Source organism: Chiloscyllium plagiosum, unplaced genomic scaffold, assembly GCF_037043375.1.
Source record: "Chiloscyllium plagiosum isolate Xiang-an unplaced genomic scaffold, Cpla_swu_hap1 HiC_scaffold_10, whole genome shotgun sequence".
NCBI lineage: Eukaryota > Metazoa > Chordata > Chondrichthyes > Orectolobiformes > Hemiscylliidae > Chiloscyllium > Chiloscyllium plagiosum.
In genome coordinates this window covers 13253145-13281111 of record NW_028270148.1, presented here as the reverse complement: position 1 = coordinate 13281111, position 27967 = coordinate 13253145, and the positions used below count along the sequence as shown (strand labels likewise).

The window sequence follows — 27967 nt, the reverse complement described above, 5'->3', positions numbered from 1 at the left end:
AGTGGGTGGTGCCATGGCAACCAAAGTCTTACCCTGCTAACGCGACCTGGGGAGTGAGAGGAACGGGACAGTAGGTTCCGTTCACACCCTCCGGAGACCGGGAGATCGAAGAAAGGTTGATTTGGCTGGTTGTCGCGGTGGATGTCCCTCCTCCCGGGCGGTGGAGGTGGGCCTTTCTCTTCCCACGAAGCTTCTGGGCCTAGGCCTTCTTCCATGGACTTTCCCCCTGCGACTGCAGACACACAGACCGTCACCCCGGCCACCCGCCGGCCTCGCTGACCCGTCATGTCCTGGGCTAGTCCAGCGCCATTCTCTGCAGCATAGCGACCAGCAGGGCTGGGGATCCCGGTAAGGAAAGCGCCCACGGTTCTCTGTTGTGTCTGCCTCACTATTTTCCACAACCCATCACGGATCACTGTCTCCAAGTTGGTCTCTGCCCTTTTGGGAGGATCATCACCGGCAGTGAATATATCGACAGACCAGGCAATCGATGGGCCACGGGGTGAATGTGGGCTGCATTGCATGACCTACTACTCTACTCTCCTCCTTATCTCCAAAGTGTTCTGCAAACATCCTTCCTCACTAAAATAAAAAGGGACTTGTATTACTATAGTGCCTTTTACAGCTATTAGAAAGTGCAGAGTATTTGAAAAGTGGCTCATTGCAAAGTTTCTTCTGAAAGAGAACGTATCTGAAAATATAGCATTCTTTCTGCCTCCCCCTGGTAGGTTTGCTTCTGTGTGGTCCAAACAAATTGCGATGAAAGTGCTACCAACTAAATTAAGTTAGTACTATATATCTTTCAGTTCCTACACTTGAATACACCAGGAGCTTTGTATTCTTAGTGGATATTTTTCCTAATCAACCTGTTCAGAAATTATATTATATACTTTTGGCTTGAAGGTACTGTGCCACAAGATCCCTAGGTGTTTTTGGTGGCAAATGCTTTTATCAACATTACAGACCTCTGTAACAGGTGGGACTTGAACCTCAACCTTGTGGCTCAAAGGTTGAGACACTACCACTGCACCATGAGCCCTCAAAAGCCTTTTCAAACTTGTTTATAACATGCTAAATTGACCATGCTAAATTGCCCGTAGTATTAGGTGAAGGGGTAAATGTAGGGGAATGGGTCTGGCTGGGTTGCGCTTCAGCGGGTCGGTATGGACTTGTTGGGCTGAAGGGCCTGTTTCCACACACTAAGTAATCTAATCTAATAAATAAAACTCTGTTCAAATGTAGTATGTTTGATTTGAGTAATTGCCATTGCTTAAATTAATGTCTCCATTTGTTATCACATGTGTCAGGATAATGAAAATGTTGTTTTGCATGCTGTACTGGCAGATTGTACCATACCAAGTGCCTCAGGGTAGCAGAACAGAGTGCAGAATATAGTGTTACAGCCAGGGAGAAGGTGCAGAGAGAGAGGGAGCTATCAAAATTAGCATGTGAGAGGTCCATTCAAATGTCTGATAACAGCAGGGAAGAAGCTGTTCTTGAATCTGTCCATACAATCATGATATCTTCTGCCTGTGGGAAGAGAGTATAACAGGGGAAGGAGGGTTCTCGATCATGTTGTTTACTTTCCTGAGGCAATGGGAAGTATAGCTGGAATAAATGGATGGAAGGCTGATTTGCATGATGGACTGGGCTGTGTTCACGAGTCTGCAGTTTCTTGCAGTCTTGGGAATAGCAGTTGCCGTGCCATGCTGTGATGCATCTAGATAGGATGCTGCATATGGTGTATCTATGAAAATGGGAGTCCTTGTGGATGTGCTGAATTTTCTTAGCCTCCTAAGGAAGTCAAGACATTTTCAAATATGAAGTAGTCAATTATTGTAGTGTAAGAGGGAGCTCTAGATCTTTCCTATGAGCTTTTAATTTTTGGTTGATATTTTTATTTTTAATTGACATGTTGGATAAATTTATCTCTAACCATCTGCTTCTTTAATTGTCAATATCTTAGATTAATGACCTTGTGAGTTTCTTTCCAGCTGTTAGTCACATCATTGGGTGGCACAGTGGCTCAGTGGTTAGCACTGCTGCCTCACAGTGCCAGGGACCTGTGTTCGATTCCTGCCTTGGGCGACTGTCTGTCTGTGTGCAGTTTGCACATTCTCCCCTGCGTGGGTTTCCTCCGGGTGCTCAGGTTTCCTCCCACAATCCAAAGACGTACAGGTTAGGTGAATTGGCCAAGCTAAATTGCCCATACTGTTAGGTGCACTAGTCAGGGGTAAATACATGATAGGGGAATGGGTCTGGGTCCATTACTCTTTGGATGGTCGGTGTGGACATGTTGGGCCAAAGAACCTGTTTCCATACTGTAGGGAATCTAATAAACAAAGACTTAACACATCTTAAGTGTTCCCTTCATAACCTTGAACTTGTGCATCTTATCCTAACATATCCAAAAATATTGTGAATTTGCTTTTTTCATCCTGTTGTCGTGTAGTTTTAAAGTAACTGATCTGAGGCATCACTGTTCAAGGCTAAATAACCCTAACTGAAACAGTTGTTTCTTGTTGCCTTTCCATGCAAGGTAGTCTAACTCCACATGACAGGAAAATGGCAGTGCTTTGCTGGGTTATCTGATCTCATCTTGCTTGCAGTGGGGATTACATGTCTTTCTAAACCTGAGTGGGTTGAAGGGCAAATTCACTTCTTATTTTTATTGCTGTCAAATAGCACTTAACAATTAAGAAAAGATTAACCAACTTGCTGGTTACAGATCACACTTGAGTAGGTCCCTGGGATAGTGCACTGAATGGCAGCTTGTATTGGATTAAAACCTTGACATTAATTGGGAGAGGGACAAGGGAATGAACATTGTTTGAGAAATAGTTGATTCTTCTCAGTAGTCTAATGGTTTTGATGAAAGATGCGCAATTTATTTGTATATACTTATATTAATATGACTTGTGGAATTTAGATTTCAAAATAGATGCATGTGGCTGTTGGCTAATTCTGTGAAGGATTTTCTTTTTAAAAAAAAATGTCAGAGTCCTTCAGCCCAATGATTAAATCCAGCGTGTTGTCAGAGAGCAAATGACTGTGAATCATGGTGGTACTAATGGAAAGATATTTATATTGTTGGACTGATAACGGTCTCTGTAGAGAAAGCATGTAAAACTATTAGCTTTGTTTTCAGTTCAGAAGACCCTGAGACAAGCAAGCTTCTAAACTTCTCAACCCGCAAACTTGCCTTCCTGACATAGCCCTCGATTCCTTGTCTATCAAAAATCTACTTAACTCTGCCTTGAAGAAAATTCTATGATGTAACTTCCACAACTTTCTGGGAAAGAGAATTCCACGAACTGCCAACCTTCAGGGGAAAAAAGAATTTACATGAAAGGAGATGTCGTCATCTTAATCTGTCCTACTGTAACATTAAATTAAATCAATTGGTTACAAATCTGATGTTCTGACTGTGATAAAGGCTGTAAGTGATTATGTATTTCTTTCAACCTCTCCTCAGTATCCCTACAACTTGTGTGTGATAAGCTGTTCTTCTTTAAGATGAAGAACAGAATCTGTTTCCTAGTGTCTATCACTGAATGGAGGTACAGTATATTGGAAGTGTAACCTGCTGTAGCACAGAAAACGGATTGGTACTGCGAAAGTGAATTATATTTGTCAAGACTGACATCACCAAAGGAGCATACATATTGGATAATGCACAGAATGCGAGGTCTTGACTTTGGGGAAAAAAAAATACAGGCATGGACTATTTTCTAAACAGTGAGAACATTGATGAATCCAAGGTACAAAGGGATCTCTGGAGTGCGAGTACAGGATTCTCTAAAGGTTAACTTGCAGGTTGAGTCCATGGTTAAGAAAACCAATGTAATGTTGTCATTTATCTCAAGGGTTGGAATGTAAAAGCTATCAAAATTAGCATGTGAGAGGTCCATTCAAATGTCTGATAATAGCGGGGAAGAAGCTGTTCTTGAATCTGTCCATACATGTATTCAATCATGATATCTTCTGCGTGCGGGAAGAGAGTGTAACAGGGGAAGGAGGGTTCTTGATCATTTTGTTTACTTTCCTGAGGCAATGGGAAGTATAGCTGGAATAAATGGATGGAAGGCTGATTTGCATGATGGACTGGGCTGTGTTCACTAGTCTGTAGTTTCTTGCAGTCTTGGGAATAGCGATGTGCTACTGAGACTTTATGAAGCTCTGGATAGGCCACATTTAAAGTACTGTGTTCAGTTTTAGGCCCCACATCTCAAGAAGGACATACTGACATTGGAGCATGTCCGGCGCAGATTCACATGGATGATCCCTGGAATGGCAGGCCTAATATACGATGAACGTCTGAGGATCCTGGGATTGTATTCATTAGAGTTTAGAAGGTTGAGGGGAGATCTAATAGAAACTTATAAGATAATTCATGGCTTAGAAAGGGTGGACGCTGGGAATTTGTTTCTATCAGGCAGTGTTACTAGAACCTGTGGGCACAGGCTTAGAATTAGAGGGGGTCAGTTTAGAATGGAAATGAGACGTTTCTTCAGCCAGAAAGTGGTGGGCCTGTGGAATTAATCGCCACGGAGCGCAGTGGAGGCCGGGACGTTAAATGTCTTCAAGGCAGAGATTGATAAATTCTTAATCTCGCAAGGAATTAAGGGATACGGGGGGAGTGTGGGTAGGTGGCGCTGAAGTGCCCATCAGCCAAGATTGAATGGCAGAGTGGACTCAATGGGCCATGTGACCTTACTTCCACTCCAATGTCTTATGGTCTTATATTCTCTATTCTTTCCCAACCTTGTACCGACTGTAGCACAATGGGTAAAACGTTGGGGGAAAAATAGAGAATATGTACAGTACTTTGGTGATGTCAGTCTTGGCAGTTGTAATTCACTTTAGAGATCCCAAAACCTGTTCTAGCCTGCGATGTTTGAGAAGATTTGTAGATCAGATTGAAGTTCAGGTTGTAAGTTTGCTCACTGAGCTGGTAGATTTGTTCTCAGATGTTTCATCATCATGCTCTGTAACATCATCAGTGAACCTCCGGTGAAGCACTGGTGTTCTGTCCCGTTTTCTATTTGTGTCTTGATCTGTTAAGGTGGGTGGTAACATTTCTGGCATCATGGAAGCCCACAAACCTACCGACACACTGAAACAGATACTGATGAACCGAAAGGACCCTGTATCAGCAACTAGCAAAACAAATGTCATTTACAAAGTACCCTGCAAGGACTGCAACAAACATACATGGGACAGACGTAGAGGAAACTAACCACCAAAAGACATGACCCTCTCTCACTAGTATCCTGACACACGGACGAAGAAGGACACCACTTTGACTGGGACAACACATCCATCCTAGGGCAGGCTAAACAGAGACACGCACGGGAATTCCTAGAGGCCTGGCATTCAAATTGGAACTCCATCAATAAACAAATGGGCCCCATTTACCAACCTCTGAGAAAAAGATTCTGAAACGATATCACCCACCTTAACAGACCAAGACACATAAATAGAAAGTGGTTCAGAACACCAGCGTTTCACCGGAGGCGCACTAATGATGTTACCTAGTATGGTAATGAAACATCTGAGACGTCAGTGAGCAAACTTAGAACCACTTCTAGCCTGCCAAGCACATTAAACCCTGCAGAGCCAATACAGTTATGGGGTTAAATATGTGTGCCAGGTTAAACTATTACAAGTCATATGATGGGATGAAAGTGAGACTAGCTTTTGGTCAGTTTAGATTCCCTACAGTGTGGAAACAGGCCCTTAGGCCCAACAAGTCCACACCGACCCTCTGAAGAGTAACCCACGCAGACACATTTCCCTCTGACTATTGCACCTAACACTTTGGGCAATTTAGCATGGCCAATTCACCTGTGCACATCTTTGGACTAGGGGCAGAAACCGGAGCACCCGGAGGAAACCCACACAGACACTGGGAGAATGTGCAAACTCCACACAGACAATCGCCCGAGGTTGGAATCGAACCTGGGACCCTGGTGCTGTGAGGCAGCAGTGCTAACCACTGAGTCACCGTGTTACACAGCACAAAATCAAAGAATTCTAAGTATTTCTGGGTGGATATCAGAAGGCAATAAGTGAGGGAAATGCATCGACAGCAGTGATGTTTGAATTTTATATTGATCTGCAATGCAGCAATAGGCCAGTGACAATGTGAGAGATGCAATTTGTCTTTAACTTTCTAGCCTGCACCAGAAAAGAGCTCACTTCCTTCAAAAGGATGTTAATATTACAGGCTATTCAGTCAAAATGAGGCACCTTCTATTTTGTTCCACCATACCTTTATTCGCATATATTCTTTCTGCTGGTATATTTATCTTCCCCTTATATATCTATACTATTCGCCCTATTCTGCTATTCTAATGTATTTCTCACCTGACATAATCTACATGTGGCTCCAGACCTACAGCAATGGTTGAGTGTTAACTGCCCTCCCAGATAATTAGGGATGGACAGAGTTGTGGATAGTGCCGAAGGAAGTTGTGGATTACAGAGGGACATGGATACGCTGCAGAGCTGGGCTGAGAAGTGGCAAATAGAGTTTAATGCAGAAAAGTGAGAGGTAGTTCACTTCAGAAGAAGTAACAGGAATGCAGAATACTGGGCAAAAGGTAAACTTCTTGGCAGTGTAAATTAACAGAGAAGTTCTGTGTCCTGGTGCATAAATCCCTGAAAGTTGCCACCCAGGTTGATAGGGTTGCTAAGAAGGCATACGGTGTGTTAGCTTTTATTGGTAGGGAGATTGAGTTTTGTAGCCATGAGGTCGTGCTTCAGCTGTACAAGACACTGGTAAGTCTGCACCTGGAGTATTTGCATACAGTTCTGGTCTCCGCATTATAGGAAAGATAGAGTCATAGAGATGTACAGCACGAAAACAGACCCTTTGGTCCAACCTGTCCATGCCAACCAGATATCCCAACCCAATCTAGTCCCACCTACCAGCACCCGGCCCATATCCCTCCAAACCCTTCCTATTCATATACCCATCCAAATGTCTTTTAAATGTTGCAATTGTACCAACCTCCACCACTCCCTTGGGCAGCTCATTCCAAATACGTACCACCCTCTGCGTGAAAATGTTGCACCTTAGATCTCTTTTATAACTTCCCCCTCTCACCTTAAACCTATTCTCTCTAGTTCTGGACTCCCCGACCCCAGGGAAAAGACTTTGTCTATTTATCCTATCCATGCCCCTCATAATTTTGTAAACCTCTATAAGGTCATCCCTCACCCTGCGACGCTCCAGGGAAAACAGCCCCATCCTGGTCAGCCTCTTCCCCTAGCTCAAATCCTCCAACCCTGGCAGCATCCTTGGAAATCTTTTCTGAACCCTTTCAAGTTTCACAACATCTTTCCGATAGGAAGGAGACCAGAATTGCACGCAATATTCCGACAGTGGCCTAACCAATGTCTTGTACAGCCGCAACATGACCTCCCAACTCCTGTACTCAATACTCTGACCAGTAAAGGACGGCATACCAAACACCTTCATTATTCTATCTACCTGCGTCTCCACTTTCAAGGAGCTATGAACTTGCACTCCAAAATCTCTTTGTTCAGCAACACTCCCTAGGACCTTACCATGAAGTGTATAAGTCCTGCTAAGATTTGCTTTCCCAAAATGCAGCACCTCTCATTAAATTAAACTCCATCTGCCATGCCTCAGCCCATTGGCCCATCTGATCAAGATCCTTTTGTAATCTAAGGTAACTTTCTTCGCTGTCCACTACACCTCCAATTTTGGTGTCATCTGCAAACTTACTAAGTGTACCCCTTATGCTCGCATCCAAATCATTTATGTAAATGGCAAAAAGTAGTGGACCCAACACCGATCCTTGTGCCATTCCACTGGTCACAGGCCTCCAGTCTGAAAAACAACCCTCCACCACACCCTCTGTCTTCTACCTTTGAGCCAGTTCTGTATCCACATGGTGAGTTCTCCCTGTATTCTGTGAGTTCTAACCTTGCTAACCAGTGGAAAGGATTCAGAGGAGATTTACTAGGATGTTGCCCAGTATGGAAGGAAAGTCTTATGAGGAAAGGCTGAGGGAACTGCGGCTGTTTTCGTTGGAGAGAAGAAGGTTGAGAGGTGACTTAATCGAGATGTAGAAGATAATCAGCGGGTTAGATAGAGTGGACATTGAGAGCCTTTTTCCTCAGATAGTGAAGGCTAACACAAGGGGACATAGCTTTAAATTGAGGGGTGATAGATTTAAGACAGATATCGGGATAGTTTCTTTACTCAGAGTAGGAGGAGCATTGAATGGCCTGCCTGCACCAATAGTAGACTCGCCGGTGTTAAGGCATTTAAATGGGCATTGGACATACATATGGATAATAGTGGAATAGCGTAGGTTAGATGGGCAGAGGATTAATTTCAGGTTGGTGCAACATCAAGGGCCAAAGGGCCTGTACTGAGCTGTAACGTTCTATGTAAATACTGGACTAGCCAATGATGCCCTCATCCTGTGAATGAATTTTAAAATGCTTAAATATTCCTTGTAGTAGCATGTCGTGTTTGTTAAGACACTTTCCAATTCTTCTGAGCATTTATTACATAGATGTGGTATGTTAAATCAGTAATGATGCAGTAATAATGCAATGGTTATGTTTTTTTTCCCCAAAGTATGTGTTGATCTTCTATATTCAGGTGAATTTTAGTTCTTGTTTCTGTTGCTGGTTCTGGTTCTCTGCAATGGAGAGATAAAGGTGAGTGAATATTTTGTAGTTGTGGCTGAGTTGTCAGCCAGAACAGGATCTTCAGCAATCTGAGGTGTGGGCTTTCCTCGTCATTTCCAAATCCACTGAATCTGTATTTTGTATTTAAGTTATGGCTGCTAGATCAGAGACATTGATTTTGCTATCTGAAGAGAAGGGAAGACCGAGAAGACAAGTAATTATTTGCCCACATGAGATTAACTCCAAGCTGAAAAGTTTCCATAGTCTCAGAGGACCATAGGACTATTGTCCCATTAGAGAGAGAGAACTGGTGGTGGTTTAATCTAAACATCACCATACCTCGTGTGAAGTTGAGAAGGCGGGATGTTCATGGTGACCTCAGCCAGAGTGGGTGATGAAAGCAATTGAATGCATTTTAAGATTCTAAGACAAGGTAGAAATAGCTTTTTGACATTTTTTCAAAATACTTCAGATACAATAAAGTGCTTTTGCAGTTTAATCATTGCAGCAATGAAAGAAAAATAACATGCATTTATATAGCACCTTTTGATAACCTCAAGAATTTGCAAGCTAATGACAACTAATGATGATTTGGAGACGCCGGTGTTGGACTGGGGTGTACAAAGTTTAAAAATCGCACAACACAGATGCTCCTTCATCATCAACCACCTGATGAAGGAGCAGCACTCTGAAAGCTAGTGCTTCCAATTAAACCTGTCAGACTATAACCTGGTGTTGTGTGATTTTTAACATTGGACAACAAATGAAATACTGTACATTAATGGAAATGCAATTTGCTGATAGCAAGCTGTCACAGCAACAATGTGATAATGACCAGATCATCTGTTTTGCTGATTTAAGGGATAAATATCGCCCAAAGTATCAGGCATAACACCCCTGGTTTTCTTCAAAGTAACATCATTAGATCTTGCCTGAGGGGGAGGCATGCTTTAGATTAATCTCTCAGCCAAAAGATAGCACCTTTGAACCTGCCTCAGAAAGATCAGTCCTGCCTTCTATGCTCCAGTGTTGGAGTGGGACTGGAACCTGATGATCTGATGACTGCTACCAACTGAGCTGCAATTGGCAGATAAGCTCTTCAGCAGGAATGCTTATGCTCGACTCTCCTGCTGGCCTGATGCTGTCTTGACTGGCTGTGCTTTTCCAGCACCATACTTTTTGACTCCGATCTCCAGCATCTGCAGTCCTCACTTTCTCTAGATAAGCATGGTAACCAAGTTGTGTGCTGCTAAGTTATTTTAGATATTTTCTAATCGGCCTATTCAGATGTTATGGCACACCACTGGAGCACGGGGACTTGAACCCAAGCCTTCTGACTCAGGTGGTGACACTCCCACTGTGTCACAAGAGCCTTTAGTCATTACTTTAAATTCTTTGTGTTTAAAATTGCTACTGACAATTTTAGAAATGAAATTTTTGATCTTATTTCTTTTTTACTGTTTCCCACATTGTTTGATATGTTGGGCCAAATAGCCAGCTTCTACACTGTAGAGAATCTTATCTAATCCATCACCTTTGCTAACTTTGCCTTCTCTAAAAGCTTAAGTTGAATTATTATTATTGGAAAATGCAACTGAGGTAACAGCTGATAGCTAGGTTATTTTAAGATCTTTTTAATATTTAAATTGCTTTCCTGCAGACAGACTTTTCTCTTTGAAAAGTCAGCAGAATGGAGGAAAAGAAAATGAAACGCAGGAGCCCTAAAACCTCTACACATCAGCATCATCCTCCAGTGAGCAACAAGAAAAATACAGTACCCAGTAAGAGTGTGGGCTTAAGCAGTGGCACACAGACAGCTGTTCCAAAACAGAAGCTGAAAAGGTAAAGGTTTTTTTTAAATTCGTTCTTGCAATATAAGCATCTGACAAGGCTGCGACTTATTGCCCATTATCATGATCCCAATGAGTGAAACCTGGCTAGTTGAACCAATTTTTTTTACTCAACCGTGGAGGTCAGTTCCTGAACACAGGCACAAAGGTCTGTCAGTGTATTTTTAAAACTATTGATAAAATGTTTATTAAATAAGATTTAAAAACAGGAACTATATTACAAGAGACAAAAGTTTAGAAAGATTTCAGAAAAGGATTCAAGCTTGTGCTTTTCTGTTTATCCCAGAGTTATCTTTAAAACATCAACACCTCAGTGAAGATTTACTACCATCTCAACACTGGGGCTTCTTGTTCAGGCTGACACAGCTGCAACTGGTTTCCTTCTGGCAAATTTTGAACACACTCACCAGATGTGTCTTTTTTCAGCTGGTATCTCTTCCTGAGACCCCTAAAACAAACTGCAAACTTAACTTCAGTGTCCCTATGCTCAGTTTGCAGTAGCTTGCAGGATTTTGTACTCAAGTTTAATGTAACACTCCTGCACCCCTGTTATCAGCCAACAGTGTAGTTTTTTCTATTATTTTCAAATGTATCAAACTACTAACCTCTAACCTTTAGAAGGTTAAAGCGTGATCTGATTGATGTCTTCAAGATGTAAAGATAGGGTAGATAAATGGGGGTGGCATGGTAGCACAGTGGTTAGCACTGGTGTCTCTCGGCACCAGTGACCCAGGTTCAATTCCACCCTTGGGCAGCTGTCTGTGTGAGTTTGCACATTCTCCCTGTGTTTCCTCCCACAGTCCAAAGATGTGCAGATTAGGTGGATCGGCCTTACTGAATTGCCCATAGTTCCCAGGGATGGACAGGCTAGGTGGGTTAGCAGGGTTACAGGGATACGATAGGAGAGTGGGTCTGGATGGGTTGCTGTTTGGAGGGTTAGTGTGGACGGAATGGCCTGCTTCCACACTGTCCCGATTCTATGAATGATAAACTATTTCCATGCTAGAATTAGTGTCACAAAGCTAGTCCCTTTTTTTCCTATAAGCTGTTCCTTGGCTCAAGGAGACTGTCCCTCTGAAAAAAGATCAAAAAAGATCCAATCAGTCTGGTTTGGTACAGAGATAAAAAGGATTTTGAGAGGCTTTTTCTTTATATGTAAACAGATGAGACTTCAGGCAAAATGGTCATGTTTTAGAAGAGATCTGTATAAAGAAAGGAGAGTGGTCACCTCTTGAGCTGAGCAGTTTACTTCAGTCTTGAACTGATTGGAAGTTCAACAAAGGAGCTGCGTGGAAGCTCTTCACCCCCCCCCCCATCCCCTCTTCTTCCCCCCCCTTCCCACGCCCATCCCCTCTTCTTCCCCCCCCCCACCTCCATCCCCTCTTCTTCCATCCCCATCACCCCCATCCCCTCTTCTTCCCCCGCCCTCCCACCCCCATCCCCTCTTCTTCCCCCGCCCTCCCACCCCCATCCCCTCTTCTTCCCCCGCCCTCCCACCCCCATCCCCTCTTCTTCCCCCGCCCTCCCACCCCCATCCCCTCTTCTTCCCCCGCCCTCCCGCCCCCATCCCCTCTTCTTCCCCCGCCCTCCCGCCCCCATCCCCTCTTCTTCCCCCGCCCTCCCGCCCCCATCCCCTCTTCTTCCCCCGCCCTCCCGCCCCCATCCCCTCTTCTTCCCCCGCCCTCCCGCCCCCATCCCCTCTTCTTCCCCCGCCCTCCCGCCCCCATCCCCTCTTCTTCCCCCGCCCTCCCGCCCCCATCCCCTCTTCTTCCCCCGCCCTCCCGCCCCCATCCCCTCTTCTTCCCCCGCCCTCCCGCCCCCATCCCCTCTTCTTCCCCCGCCCTCCCGCCCCCATCCCCTCTTCTTCCCCCGCCCTCCCGCCCCCATCCCCTCTTCTTCCCCCGCCCTCCCGCCCCCATCCCCTCTTCTTCCCCCGCCCTCCCGCCCCCATCCCCTCTTCTTCCCCCGCCCTCCCGCCCCCATCCCCTCTTCTTCCCCCGCCCTCCCGCCCCCATCCCCTCTTCTTCCCCCGCCCTCCCGCCCCCATCCCCTCTTCTTCCCCCGCCCTCCCGCCCCCATCCCCTCTTCTTCCCCCGCCCTCCCGCCCCCATCCCCTCTTCTTCCCCCGCCCTCCCGCCCCCATCCCCTCTTCTTCCCCCGCCCTCCCGCCCCCATCCCCTCTTCTTCCCCCGCCCTCCCGCCCCCATCCCCTCTTCTTCCCCCGCCCTCCCGCCCCCATCCCCTCTTCTTCCCCCGCCCTCCCGCCCCCATCCCCTCTTCTTCCCCCGCCCTCCCGCCCCCATCCCCTCTTCTTCCCCCGCCCTCCCGCCCCCATCCCCTCTTCTTCCCCCGCCCTCCCGCCCCCATCCCCTCTTCTTCCCCCGCCCTCCCGCCCCCATCCCCTCTTCTTCCCCCGCCCTCCCGCCCCCATCCCCTCTTCTTCCCCCGCCCTCCCGCCCCCATCCCCTCTTCTTCCCCCGCCCTCCCGCCCCCATCCCCTCTTCTTCCCCCGCCCTCCCGCCCCCATCCCCTCTTCTTCCCCCGCCCTCCCGCCCCCATCCCCTCTTCTTCCCCCGCCCTCCCGCCCCCATCCCCTCTTCTTCCCCCGCCCTCCCGCCCCCATCCCCTCTTCTTCCCCCGCCCTCCCGCCCCCATCCCCTCTTCTTCCCCCGCCCTCCCGCCCCCATCCCCTCTTCTTCCCCCGCCCTCCCGCCCCCATCCCCTCTTCTTCCCCCGCCCTCCCGCCCCCATCCCCTCTTCTTCCCCCGCCCTCCCGCCCCCATCCCCTCTTCTTCCCCCGCCCTCCCGCCCCCATCCCCTCTTCTTCCCCCGCCCTCCCGCCCCCATCCCCTCTTCTTCCCCCGCCCTCCCGCCCCCATCCCCTCTTCTTCCCCCGCCCTCCCGCCCCCATCCCCTCTTCTTCCCCCGCCCTCCCGCCCCCATCCCCTCTTCTTCCCCCGCCCTCCCGCCCCCATCCCCTCTTCTTCCCCCGCCCTCCCGCCCCCATCCCCTCTTCTTCCCCCGCCCTCCCGCCCCCATCCCCTCTTCTTCCCCCGCCCTCCCGCCCCCATCCCCTCTTCTTCCCCCGCCCTCCCGCCCCCATCCCCTCTTCTTCCCCCGCCCTCCCGCCCCCATCCCCTCTTCTTCCCCCGCCCTCCCGCCCCCATCCCCTCTTCTTCCCCCGCCCTCCCGCCCCCATCCCCTCTTCTTCCCCTCCCCACCTCTTTCCCCTCCCCACCTCTTTCCCCTCCCCACCTCTTTCCCCTCCCCACCTCTTTCCCCTCCCCACCTCTTTCCCCTCCCCACCTCTTTCCCCTCCCCACCTCTTTCCCCTCCCCACCTCTTTCCCCTCCCCACCTCTTTCCCCTCCCCACCTCTTTCCCCTCCCCACCTCTTTCCCCTCCCCACCTCTTTCCCCTCCCCACCTCTTTCCCCTCCCCACCTCTTTCCCCTCCCCCCCCCACCTCTTTCCTTCCCCCCCCCACCTCTTTCTTTCCCCCCCCACCTCTTTCTTTCCCCCCCCACCTCTTTCTTTTCCCCCCCCACCTCTTTCTTTTCCCCCCCCCACCTCTTTCTTTTCCCCCCCCCACCTCTTTCTTTTCCCCCCCCACCTCTTTCTTTTCCCCCCCCACCTCTTTCTTTTCCCCCCCCCACCTCTTTCTTTTTCCCCCCCCACCTCTTTCTTTTTCCCCCCCCACCTCTTTCTTTTTCCCCCCCCACCTCTTTCTTTTTCCCCCCCCACCTCTTTCTTTTCCCCCCCCCACCTCTTTGTTTTCCCCCCCCCACCTCTTTGTTTTTCCCCCCCCACATCTTTGTTTTTCCCCCCCCCCACCTCTTCTCCCGCCCCCCCCCCCTTCTCCCCATCAACTTCTACCATATGTTCCATTTAGACTGGTTTTTAATGGTGTTTGCTTATTTTGTCTGTTGTGTATATTCAGAACAGCATAATTAAGTCTAGTTGGATAGACTGATTTCTGTAGGGGTTCCTTATTCTGTTCTTTGTATTTCATTGTGTAATTTTGTGAATAAATGTTTGTCTGTTTTAAACTCTAGTAGTCAATCTTACCCCGGGTAATTTTCACTGTACGCTTACCAAAACAAACTGTAAAGTTGTTGTCTGGGACTGCCTGCTTAAGAATGTTTTGAGTAGCCTGGCCAAGTCCCTAACACTGGCAAGCATAATCTGAGAATATAGCGGAGGCAATGGCCTAGTGGTATTATCTCTGAGTTGTTTATCTAGAAACTCAGCTAATGTTCCAGGGACCTAGGTTCTAATTGCACCACAGTCGATGGTGGAATTTGAATTCAATAAAAAATCTGGAATTAAAGGTCTAATGATGACCATGAAACCATTGCCGAATTTCAGGGAAAAACCCATCTGGTTTACTGATGTCTTTCAGGGAAAGAAATCTGCCATCCTTGCCTGGTCTGGCCTACATGCGACTCTAGACCCACAGCAATGTGGCTGACTCTTAACTGCCCTTTGGGCAATTAGGAATGGGTAATAAATGCTGGCCTAGCTCACATCTCATGAATGAATAAAGAAGAAAAAAAAATTAGGGTCCGACTATTCGAGAGAGGTGTGAGGAAGTACTTCTACACACACAGTCTGAGGTATTTGGAACTCTGAGATACATAATTTTTTGTTTAACAGAAGTATTAAGAGCTATGGACCAAAGGCAGGTATATGCAGTTAGGTCACAGATTAAATATGATCTAATTGAATGGAGGAACAGACGCAAGGAGCTGAATTCATCTGTTGTAAAACCTCATTAAATGCATGCATGCAAACAGGCTTCAGACTCCTCCCCAACTGCTCACAAAAGCATCTTTAAGCTTAAAACCATATCTTCCCCTCCTTAAAAGGCAAAATGCAAAATATAAATGTAAAGTTATACGTTGTTCCAAACACCATAGAACATAGGACATTACAGTGCAGTAAAGGCCCTTCGGCCCTCAGTGTTGCGCCAACCTGTAAAACCAATCTGAAGCCCATCTAACCTAGCCTATTCCATTATCATCCGTATATTTATCCAATGACCATTTAAATGCCTTTAAAGTTGGTGAGTCTCCTACTATTACAGGCAGGGCATTCCATGCCCTTAGTACTCTCTGAGTAAAGAACCCATCTCTGACATCTGTCCTATTTCTATTCCCCCTTAATTTATAGCTATGTCCCCTTGTGCTAGCCATCACCAGCCGAGGCAAAAGGCTTTCACTGTCCGCCCTATCTAATTCTCTGATCATCTTGTACGTCTCGATTAAGTCACCTCTTAACCTTCTTCTCTCTAACAAAAACAGCCTCAAGTCCCTCAGCCTTTCCTCATAAGACCTTCCCTCCATACCAGGCACCATCCTAGTAGATCTCCTCTGCACCCTTTTCGATGCTTCCATGTCCTTCCTGTAATGCGGCGACCAGAACTGTATGCAATACCCCAAGTACGGCTACACCAGAGTTTTGTACAGCTGCAACATGACATCGTGGCTCCGAAACGCAATCCCTCTACCAATAAAAGCTAACACACCACATACTTGTTAGCAACCCTCTCAACCTGGGTGGCAACTTTCAGGGACCTATGCACATGGACACAGAGATCTCTCTGCTCATCCACACTACCAAGAATCTTACTGTTAGCCCAGTACTCTGCATTCCTGTTACTCCTTCCAAAGTAAATCACCTCACACTTTTCCGCATTTGCCACTTTTCAGTCCAGCTCTGCAACTTATCTATGTCCCTTTGTGACCTGTAACATCCTTCCACATTGTCTGCAACTCCACTGACTTTAGTGTCACCGCAAATTTACTAACCCATCCTTTTACAACCTCATCCAGGTCATTTATAAAAATGACAAACAGCAGTGGCCCCAAAACCGATCCTTGCAGTACAACTCTAGTAACTGAACTCCAGCATGAACATTTCCCATCATCCACCAGCCTCTGTCGTCTTTCAGCTAGCCAATTTCTGATCCAAACTGCTAAATCACCTCAATCCCATGCCTCCGTATTTTGTGCAAAAGACCATCATGGGGACCCTTATCAAATGCTTTACTGAAATCCATATAGACCACATCAACTATTTAACCCTCATCCACCTGTTTGATCACCTTCTCAAGAACTCAATAAGGTTTGTGAGGCATGACCTACCCTTAACAGAACCATGTTGACTATTCCTAATCAAATTATTCCTTTTCTAGATGATTATAAATCCTATCTTTTATAATCCTTTCCAACACTTTGCCCCATAACCGAAATGAAGTTCACTGGCCAGTTCACCTTGAGTTGGTAGTGGTGAGCTACCTTCTGCAACAAATGCTCTCTATCTCTGAATGGGTTAAAACATGAACCATAGATTGGCATGGAACTGCTATCACATGTAGGCTGGGCTAGTAAACTTTATCCCTCCAAGGAGATTAGTAAACAAGTTTGCATTTTAATCCAATGCATTCATTTCTCATATACATTATAACATTTTCTGCAGTTGCTGAAGTATGTGTTGTCTCAAATAATGTTTTAATCTTTCTTTGTATTTTAATTTTATACATATTGTCCCTCATTGAGGTGAGTGAAGGGCACTGAAACATTTTCCTGTGTTCTCACTTATAAATATTAAAACTTCCCTGATGAAGTATAAAACGGTTAAAACCAATTGAAATGCCCTTTACTGTACCAACATTACAGAAGAGTTCCCCTTAGTATAGCAGTTTTATAAGCATTTCATAAAATCTTATAGCCATTGACCTCTTTCAAAATGCCTATTACTAGGCCATGTCAATATAACAGTGCAAAAGGTTTTGCTGGACCTGTGCAATGAAATGGCCTCCGCATACTTGAGTGCTGATGGAGTTTGATCTTCCTACACAAGTGGTATCGAAGCAATGGGCAAGGCACATTGAAAGGCAAGAGCGTGAAAAGGAATAAGATCTGAGTGAGATTGTTAATTTGTGCTCAGGCACAGGCAGATTTCTATAAAGTAGGATTTGACCTGAGAAAGCTCAACCTAATTTTGAGATTGGGCAAAAGAGGAGGAGGATATGGTGTCGTAATTATTTCATTATAAGCCAACTTCTAGATGGACAAAAATCCAAATTTCTAACTTTCAATGCCACCTGATCTTTTAGTAGTTTTAACATCTGTTTACAGCATTGAGGAAAAACTATGGCTATTGCTGCTTTCGATGTATTTGTTCTTTATAAATACTCAGCCTGGACAGTCTGAGTGGTTGCTTCAGATGCTTTTGCACCCAGCCAGATTGCACATTTTGGGCTTGTGACAAAAAATGTTGCCTAGCAGCAAGTATTTCGAGGTATTCCAGTGTAAAGCTGGAGGAATGCAGACAGGTCTTGTTTTTCTTTTTAAGTGAAGAAATGTATGTCAACATCTGCTGTAGGTTTGGGCTGTCATTCAGGTTTAAATACAAAGCCTGATAATCGTTGTCTGGAGCTTTTGTACTATCTTCAGTTGTGTTGCTGTGGTACTGTTTAATAATAGACTTTGCCATTCAGAATTTTTTGGCTGGCCACAGTATTTTTGAGCTGTTAAAGAACTAGTGATTAATTGTGGTACATAGCAGGAGAGATGGAGAAAGTTCAGGTAATTGTCAAATTACATCATGTGCTGAGAGGATGTTTACTATCATAGCAAAATGCAGAACTAGGGGACACAGTTTAATAATAAGAGGTCTTCTATGGAAGATTGAGTTGAGGAGGAATTTCATTTGAGAATTAGTATTCGGAATTCACTACCCCAGATTGCATTCATAGCTGAATGTATTCAAGACTAAATGAAACCAGTCTTTTTAATCTGCAAGGTTGTTGAGGTTGTAGTGGGCAGGCAGGAAAGTGGAATTAAGACTACAATCACATCACCCATGATCCCCTGAATCCCTAAAATGGCTGACTCCAGCCCCTATTTCATATGGTCTTGTCTGGATATTCTGACCGTTATCAATGCATTTAGCTGAAGATGTAGAGAAAGATGTTCACCCTACAACAAGGAAACAGACCCTTTGGTCCAATTTGTCCATGCCGACCAGGTATCCTAAATTAACTGAGTCCCTTTTGCCAGCACTTGGCCCAAATCTTTCTAAACCCTTCCTCTTCATATTCCCATCTAGATGCCTTTTAAATGTTGTAATTGTACCAGCCTCCACCACTTCTCTCCGGCTCATTCTATACACGTACCATTCTCTGTGTGAAAAGGATGCTCCACTTCTGTTTTATACAGTATCTGTGTACCTTGCATTGAGTGATGCATCATGTCTAGTCTTATCAATTACGTGGGTAAGTTTTGAGAAATGAATTTTTTTCTGTGATTTCCTACGTTTGGAGTTACTAATTGTTCTGGCAGTGAGAGTAGTGACAGGAGGTCAGAATAGGAGTATTAAATCCGTCCATATATTGACACTAAATTAGATCTTGTGATAAATAATGAATAACTGTTACCAACAACAGGAGTTTGCCAGCAACTGTCACAGATTTTAAGGAATTAACAAAAGAACTAATAAGGAATTAAGACTTTATTTCTGAGAGCATGCTCTAATTATTTGGAATGCACTATCTAAAAGAATGGCCAAAGCATATTTGCTACCAAAAGAGAATTTAACAAATATATATGAACAGAAAACAGTCAAGGCTGTGGGGAAGCTAGTGAGATTTACTTTCAAAAAGCCTACGTGGGCACAATGGGTCAAATTCCCTTTTTTTGTGAGTTTTGTTCTAAGTGCTGAATGTATGTTTACGATCAGTGATCATGTATTGTGTTTTATAGAAAAATTGAATTGTTACTTGGTTGGAATAGAGTTAGAGGAGGACATGTGAGATTCAACCCATGCCTTCCACTGAGCAGGGATATAAGAGGCATTCAGCAGCAAAAGTGCAAATATTTTACTTCAAATCTTTTAAATATTCTGAATGCTGTTAGTAATTTGGTTTGAAATCTTTCCCTTTTCCTTGTGTAGGGATGTAACGGAGAAGTTTGTATAGTTCTAATTGGCATTCTATATAGTGCAATCAAAATGCTAGAATCAACAATATGGTAACTGATTGGATCATTTACATTTTAAAAAGGTTGTTCTCCGTTGCCAACTTTAGGCGTTGGGCGAAGTCTGGTAGGTAGAATGCTCCAGTTAGCCAATCTCCCTCTTGTGGTAGGATGTCAGTATTGTAGCTTACACCTATTTTCCCATGTTATTAATCTTATTTGGTCAGTTTACTGAAGATGCAGTTTCCGAGATAATGGAAGTCATTTCAGCTTGGCGTGCAATGTTCAACGTGTTTTGCTTTAGACAAACCTAAAAGGTCCAAGTCAATCTTGTAATTTTCTATTTTTAAAAAGAAAGCACAAGTCTATTTGTAATCTGTTCTTACATATAGATGGGCATGTCATAGGAACATAGAAAATAGGAGCAGGCGTAGGCCACTCACTCCTCTGGTGTGCACTGCCATTCACTTAGATCATGACTGATCTTCTGGGGCACAGTCAAAATCTTTCTAAGCTTCAGGTAAAATGAGGAGCTTTGGTTCACTTCTGTAACTACTGGTGCCTTAACCATACAAGCCCAGATGGTGATTGTCAGTCAGCTGCTTGACATCCACAGAATGCCTTTTCTAAATCTGTCTGTATTAATTAAACATTGCATTGTGTTTGGGGCAATTTGCTTCAGCGGCCAACTGAGAGTCAGCATGCTGGAGCACTTTCAACCCACTTCCAGACCGTGGCTGTTTGAGGATTACTGACTGAATTTTAAAACACTCATTTAAGTTATGTTTGATGTTTATCATTACTAATAAATTAAATTGTTATCTAGTTCTCTGGTTAAGCTTATAGTACTCCTTTCTATCTCTCCCATTGAGAAAAGTTTCTTAGACTGCTGGAGAAAGTTAACATTTTGGGTCAATGACCTTTGTCAGAACTGAACGAATTAGTGGTTTGGTATTTTTCAAATACTTTTGAAACAACAGACCTGTTTCCAAAGCTTTTCATTATGCATTCTTCAGGGCAAGCACAACAATTATGCATTTCAAATAGTTCATACAGCAGGAGAAAAAGGTGCTGAATATTTAGCAAGTAACTCTGGCTGAAGCATTGCTATGGCAAAAGGGATGGGGAACTATTGGCTCCCAAATAATTCAAAAAGGTGCGAGACTTGAACGTATTCCTCTGCCTATGAAAGTATGTGGCTTTTTGCAAGCATACATGAGCCACATACACTTGGTGGGTTATCTTAAGTATATTATTAGTGTGACTATGGGCTGACTCAGGAATGTTCAATGAGTGTTGCCCAATCACATTTAACAGTTGATGTTTTGTTTTGAATTTTCCAAGCATATGTTGGTGATGTATGGTTATTAAGATCTGTACTGAGTCCAAAAGTCTCAACTGGAAAGATGGGGAGTAACCTTATGTTAGGGAGAAAGCTTGTTCCTTTCTTTTAGTTTATAAGGTCAGGTCACCAAAGGTCAAGTTCTCATTGAGTGACATCACAAGACCTGATAGTTTAGTGAAATTGTGTTTATTTATGAACTGTAACAGATTCTCAACTGTCAGCCTGACTTGAATCTGCTGCAGATTGAGGATCAGAAAGCTTGTATTGTAGGATTTATCAAGGTAAAGTGGACGCTTGCAGTAACTCAGCTCAAAATGATCAAGAAATCAAAATATTTACTGAGTTTTCATGGCTGTGGAAATTATACAGTCGCTGTGATTGATAAGGAGGGGAAGTCAGCTGGACTGTGAGCTTGTGGCGCTGAATTGGTAAGGGTTAGACTTGAATATGTGCCTCCTGGCCGAGAAGAAGGGACACTACCGATGGTCTACAAGAGCCTTTGGATATTGGGTTGCTGTCAGAACACTGGAGGATTGTAAACTTGCAACCATAAGCCAGTCAACCTAATATCAATGGTGAAGAGCTTTTGGAGACTATAATCCAGGACAAAATTAAAGTCTGTACTTAATTGTTAAAGGCAAATTGTGTTTGAACAATTTGATTGAGTTCGTTTAGAAGGGCAGTGCAAATTTATTGTTGGGATAGTAAAATTGATGTTATGTATCCAGATTTCCAAAGAATTTTGACAAAATAACCATGTCATAGATTCATTAGCAAAATGAAAGCCCGTAAGAGTAAAGGAACATGGTAGTGTGGCTGCCGTGGGGCAAAAGTTAGTGACTGACATTTTTCAGAGCCGTGGGAGGTGGAGTGGTGTTCCCCAGGAGTTTGTTTCAACACTCTTGTTTTTGATCATAGTAATGGCCTAAACTTGAGCATTATTTCAGCATCTAAAAATGAAACAAAATCTCTGAGGTATTCGTGATTTGGAGGTGCTAGTGTTGGTCTGGCATGTACAAAGTTAAAAATCACGCAACGCCAGGTTATAGTCCAACAGGTTTATTTGGAAGCACTAGCTTTCTGAGTGCTGCCCCTTCATCAGGTGGTTCTGGAGTTATTCCACAACCACCTGATGAGGGAGCAGTGCTCAGAAAGCTAGTGCTTCCAAATAAACCTGTTAGGCTATAAACTGGTGTTGTGTTATTTTTTATCTCTGAGGTATAGTCAACAGTGAAGGGGGATATGGAGAGATTGAAGTGAACAGATGTGTGACAGGTGATTGTGGAATGGTCTAGAGCATCAACTGAAGAGTGGAGAGCTCAAGCCGTCCTCTCTCCATTGACACAGTCTGCACTCTGCATCATGCAGCCATGGTTTCCTACTCTGAAGGACTGTACATTTTAAACGATGCTCGCTTACATTCTTGTTTTCTTTCTTTCTTTTGTCTTTAGGGTGGTAAAGGAGAAACCCAAACCACAGAGTATAGCTGGGAAGAGTACACAGTCAGCCCCTCTTCAGCATTCCTTTCTCACTGACGTTTCAGATGTGAAAGAGATGGAGCGAGGACTGCTCAGCCTTCTAACTGACTTCCACTCTGGAAAGCTTCAAGCATTTGGTACGAAGCTTTTTTTTAAAAAAAAAATGTAGCTTTAACGTTCTTCAAAATGCAAACTAGGTTTCACTATTTGATTTGAAGCTGGCATTTTCTCCCTGCACTGAAAGTTATTAGCTGCAAGTGAAGTTGAGTGCAGATCAGCAAGATCCCTGCTGGAAACTACGAAACCTGGTTAGACAATTATATGCGTATGCATAGGTGTCCGATGAACCCTGCTTTACCTTCTTGGAAATGTTTTTTTGTTCGTTTACATTATATGAGCTCCACTGCCAAGGCTGTCGCTCCTTGCCTATTCCTTATTGCCCTTGACAATGTGGTAATGAGCTGCCTTCTTGAACAGCACAACTCTTGCTATGTAGATACACCCACAGGGCTGAAGGTGATTTGGCTTAGGACTCTACCCTGAGGAATTCCTGCAGTGATGCCCTAGGATGAAAAGATTGACAAACCACAGCCAACTTCCTTCCATTTGCTTTGTTCCTTTCTGTCGTGGTTTAGTGAAGCTAAGTGGCTTTCTCGTCCATTTCAGAGGACATTTAAGAGTCAACCACATTGCTTTGAGTCTGAGGTCACAATAGACCAAGAGTTAAAGATTAGTGAAGTATATGTGGTTTTACTACAATTGAAAATAGTCTGCAGTAGTTTCATGATTACTGAGACTGACTTTTAATTCTGGATATGTTAATTGCATTTAAATTCCACTTACTGCTTTGTCCCCAGAGCTTTAGCCTGGGTGTCTGGGTTACTATTCCTGTGACATTACCATTTTGCCACCCATACCCCCAGTACACCCGTGCTGGCAGTATTGATTTGTATTCAGGTACGGCTCCTGATGTACTTCATCTTGACATGAATGGCAGTTAGTCTAGTTGCTGATGAACCACCCCTGTTTTTCTCCAACAGGCTCTCTGTTGTGTTTGTGGGCTCTTGCTCTCACACTTGTGCGTTCTGTCTCACCAGCATGCTCTCTCTGGTACATACACACCTGTATGGATTTTGCAGCTAGGCCTTGGGGTCAGTCCTGGAAGTATAGGCTATATGGCTGAACATTAGGTGTAATGTACTTGGGTGTTCAGAGAGGTTTTGATATGGTACTGAATAGTAGGATCCCGACAAAGGTTAGAGCATGTGGATTCGGGGAGTGAGAAGCAGAATGGATAGCAAAATGCAACCAGAAGACAGAAAAGTAGGCATCAAACGTAGTTTGGTTAGGTTAGAAGAAGATTAAAAACCTATGTACATAGGGATTGGTGCTGGGATCTCTCTCTTGTTAATTGTTCACAAATGATTTTGCCTTACTCCTCCTCCTCCTTTCCAGGTCCCAACATTTAATTTTCTAATCTTTCCCCTGCACCTTTTTGATTCTTAGGGCATGTTTGTTTTCTGTCATTGCAGGTAATGAGTGTTCCATTGAACAGATGGAGCATGTGCGTGAAATGCAAGAAAAGCTAGCTCGCCTGCACTTTGACCTTTACAGTGACCTCGATGAGCCAGTGGAGGAACAGAGGAACATGGCTCAGGATATGCATCTCGATAAATTGCTAACTAACGTAAGTTCCACTCACAAAATAACGAACATAAGGCCCAATCACAAACAGCCAATTCCACTGGGTTCTAAACATTGGGCTCAAGCTGTACAGAAAAGAAAGATGATTAAAACAATAAAACCCATGTTGTCACGCTCTCCTGGTAACTCAGCTGAGGAATCCTATGAATGACTGACTGAACCACAGACCTTGCGAGGTTGCAAATTTGATTAGGCTAACTGATCTCAATGTTGGATTGTTACAATTGGCGTGGGATTAGTAAAGGAGATGAATCTTGCAGATCTCCTTTTCCTATGCACCAGCAAGTGATACTGCCAGAAATACATTGTTCATTTCATCCACTTTGCATAGTTTGCCTTGTACAGTACAGACAATTATTGCTGAAAACACAATGGTTTATTTCTGGGGAAAGCAGACCCCCTGCAATCTGATCCAGTCTGGTCCTTTTATGTGACTCCAGTCTCACACCAATCTGTGATTTGTTCTTTTTTTTTTAAGAAGACTGTCTTTGGTATTCCACTAGCTTGCATCAGCCGCTCGCAATGCAGTAGATGTAGAAAGTAGCTTCTCACTACTGCTGCATTCCGAGAACAAGTTATAGAGTCACAGAGATGTACAGTACGGAAACAGACCCTTCGGTCCAATCCGTCCACGCCGGCCAGATATCCCAACCCAATCTAGTCCCACCTGCCAGCACCCGGTCCATATCCCTCCAAACCCTTCCTATTCATATACCCATCCAAATGCCTTTTAAATGTTGCAATTGTACCAGCTTCCACCACATCCTCTGGCAGCTCATTCCATACACATACCACCCTCTGCGTGAAAAAGTTGCTCCTTGGGTCTCTTTTATATCTTTCCCTCTCACCCAAAGTTGGCTTGAGTTATAGATGCCAATGTTGCTGATCATGCCCACATGCATTAGAATTTTTTTTGAAAAAAGACAAACCTTCATGGTTCTCCAGTTAAGCATTTGGCTGCTGTGTCAACCACAAATTTGTTTGTGTTTTGAGTTTGCAGGGATCCTCACCAATGCAGATAGCTGGTCCCCTTTGTATGCACTGAAGGGATTGCGATTTTATCTTGCTCTCAGAGCATGTTTAGCCAGATGGGATGTATAGTGGTTTCCAAATCCTGCTTTTAGACATTTGCTTTTCTCTTCTGTCTCTCTTGCAGTTGGAGGAGCTGAGCTCTTCGATGTATCCTTTCACATATGTGTTGAACAATTTTTTGTGTTATGAAGCAGAAATAAACAAGGCTGTACCCACAGCAAAAGAAAGAAAATCTTAGTTCTGTAGCACCTTGCATGTCCTCAGAATGTGTCAGGGTTCTTTCATGCCGTTTGCACTTTTTCCAGTATCATTCTTGTTTTTAATAAATGCACCAACTAATTTACACAGCAAGATCCCACAAAGAGCTATGTGATAATGACCAGATAACCTATTTTTCAGTCCTTTAACGGATAAACATTATTCAGGTTTCTAAGTCCTTCCCTATCCCAAGAAAATTCCTCCTCCTGATGTGAATGTTTATTTCTGCTGTTAGCAACATTTTGATTTTTGACTGTTTTTAAGTCTGTGATGTAGAATAGCACATAGGTAATATAAAAGCCTCTCATTTCTAACGAAGGGCTTTTGCCCGAAACGTCAATTTTCCTGCTTCTCTGCTGCCTGACCTGCTGTACTTTTCCAGCACCCCACTCTCTACTCTGATCTCCAGCATCTGCAGTCCTCACTTTCGTCTAGCACATAGGTAAGACCAGTACTAAAACTACATTACACATCGACATTAAAGATGAGTGAGGGGAGGAGTGTCAGGCTGAATGGACATGTTGAACTGTTGATTACATTCACCCTTAACACCATTTACTTTTCAGTCAAAAGCTGAACTTGGCAGATAATCAAGATTTCCCAAGAGCATCCACCTCCTGAAGAATGGTTGGAAGCCTATGTCTAATACCGTGCAAATACTCATTGATAGTAGTGGCTGCTGAGGAGATTGCAGCATGACGCTTCTTATTACAGACATTGGTTCTGCTCTTTTGCACCCATGACTTGTTCTCACTGGAGGTTCTGGAAGCCATTCCCGTGAAGATCAAAGCAGTTGCCCCCAATCACTGCTTGCTGATGCTGTGTTGGGCTTCATGCTACTGGTGAACATTTTATGTGGAAAAGCATGTTTCTTAGATTTGGATGTGTTTTGAAACTTAGGGTGAATCGGTTGTCTAATAATTTAATTCTGTCAATGTTCCTGCTTTTTTTGTTTTTGGAGAGGTTGCTGGATGCAACCTGCTGCTACGGTTGAGGGGAGCAGAGTGTCCTGAGCTGGCCTCTGTGGTAGTGGCTGTAACGGAAAACGTGTTGCTGGTGGATTTCTGGGGTAAATCAAGGCAAGTTTGCAAGACGAAAGTGAAGTAGTACCATTCAGAGATTTCCACCTGGATTGAAACCATCAGATGTTTCCAAGCTTTCATTTTGGCAGGATGATGTCAGTCTGCCTCCTTTACATCATAGATCTCTTAAACTGTTCTATAGAACTGTGTCCATTGGCCCCAAGACAGGAGCCAGCTGGGGAACTGCCACTTTTGAGGCTTGCCTGTCAGACCAAATACCTTTCCAATCATAGCCTCATGTACAGTATCAATAAGAAGGCCAACTATACACACTACACGAGTAGGGAGCTGATTTGGCTCTAATACTAAATTCCATGGCTTATCCTGATTCACGTTGGCTCTAGCCGTCGTGATCATGTTCCAATTGAATTGTGGAAGCAGGGTGTTCTGACAAGGCAGGCCAAGAGTTTCCCTGTGCTCTGACAGGATAGTAGGGAGTGAAGGAGGAAGAAACTACCGTGAGCAATCCGAGAAGGACTCTTCCAAACCCCACTGCCTGAAACCAGACTAGCTCTCAGGTGGACTCCACCAAGATCAACTGATCCTTGTCTTTTGACAGATAATTTACCAAATACTGATTATGGGCTTAACTGACTGTGTAACTGATGTGGAAGACTTTTATTGAGAAGATTTTGGAGAGAGAGTGAGGAAAGAAAACCAAATCGTGAATTATTAAATTCCCAACAAGTGGAAGGACAGCGTATTATTTTTAAAAGACTGCCTTGTTTTAAATGTTACTCTGTGGTATTTTCTGTGTCCCCCGTCCCTGGCAAAGCCACTCTAACAGTGTCCTTGATCATGCTGCTAAGCTGGTGTGGAGAAGATGTTTTCTTGCCCTTTACTTATCTCCTCCTCCACAAGCAGATCTGACTGTAAAGGCACAGGCGAGGGTGAGCTCCACCATTGAGTTGGTACATCACCTGCTGACGTTGTTTGACATCTTCTAGAGAACAGACTAGATTAATATGGTCCAATTTTCTTTGGTTCTGTTCATCACAATGGTTTGCTGAGCTTGGGGGTTGATTCAGACCAGTCACAGAGGCATGTGCTATTGGTGCAGCAGTGAAATCCTAGCTTTATTGCACATTAATGTGTTTACAATTCATGCAAGTGCAATTGTGGAAGAGTTCTGCCTGCTTAGACTGTCCAATAATGTGCTGTATGTGCATATGGGTTTGTCATATCTCAAATGTGCCATAATTTTCAATTTTAAAGTGCATTCTGAGTTGCAATTTTATTGTTTTCTGTAACATGATCCGTTGAGTTGGGTGAGTGCTGCTCAATTGCAGGTGGTCTTTCTGAAGTCTGAATAGAGAGATTGACTATTACCCATCTTAAACTCAGACCATTAAGAGGATCCAGCTTCACAAAATGAAGTGCAGTGTTTGCAAATTGGACATGAACAAGAGAGATAATGACCACCAAGCTGCACTATAGGTAAAGATCAGTGAGGGCAATGGAGCACGGTTTGTTTCATACTTGTGTATTTTCACTGTCTGTCTGCTGGAGGCTTATACCAAATCATTGCATAATGACATATTAAAATGAAACATATTTGAATCTGTG

General features: G+C 44.3%; 1 protein-coding gene across 2 annotated transcripts; it reads left to right on the top strand.

The window, feature by feature from the left end:
- On the top strand, positions 1-27966 carry ccdc28a (coiled-coil domain containing 28A). Of its 2 annotated transcripts, XM_043695350.2 has the most exons (6): positions 2-348; positions 10334-10515; positions 22299-22462; positions 23858-24012; positions 25186-25208; positions 25886-27966. In XM_043695350.2, the coding sequence occupies exons 2-6, from the start codon at positions 10364-10366 to the stop codon at positions 25938-25940; spliced, it is 549 nt and encodes a 182-aa protein (XP_043551285.1). In that variant the 5' UTR covers positions 2-348; positions 10334-10363; the 3' UTR covers positions 25941-27966. The 2 variants fall into 2 exon arrangements, with proteins under 2 accessions (XP_043551286.1, XP_043551285.1); XM_043695351.2 differs by lacking the exon at positions 25186-25208 and having other exon boundaries at positions 1-348.
- Position 27967: the final 1 nt, after the last annotated feature.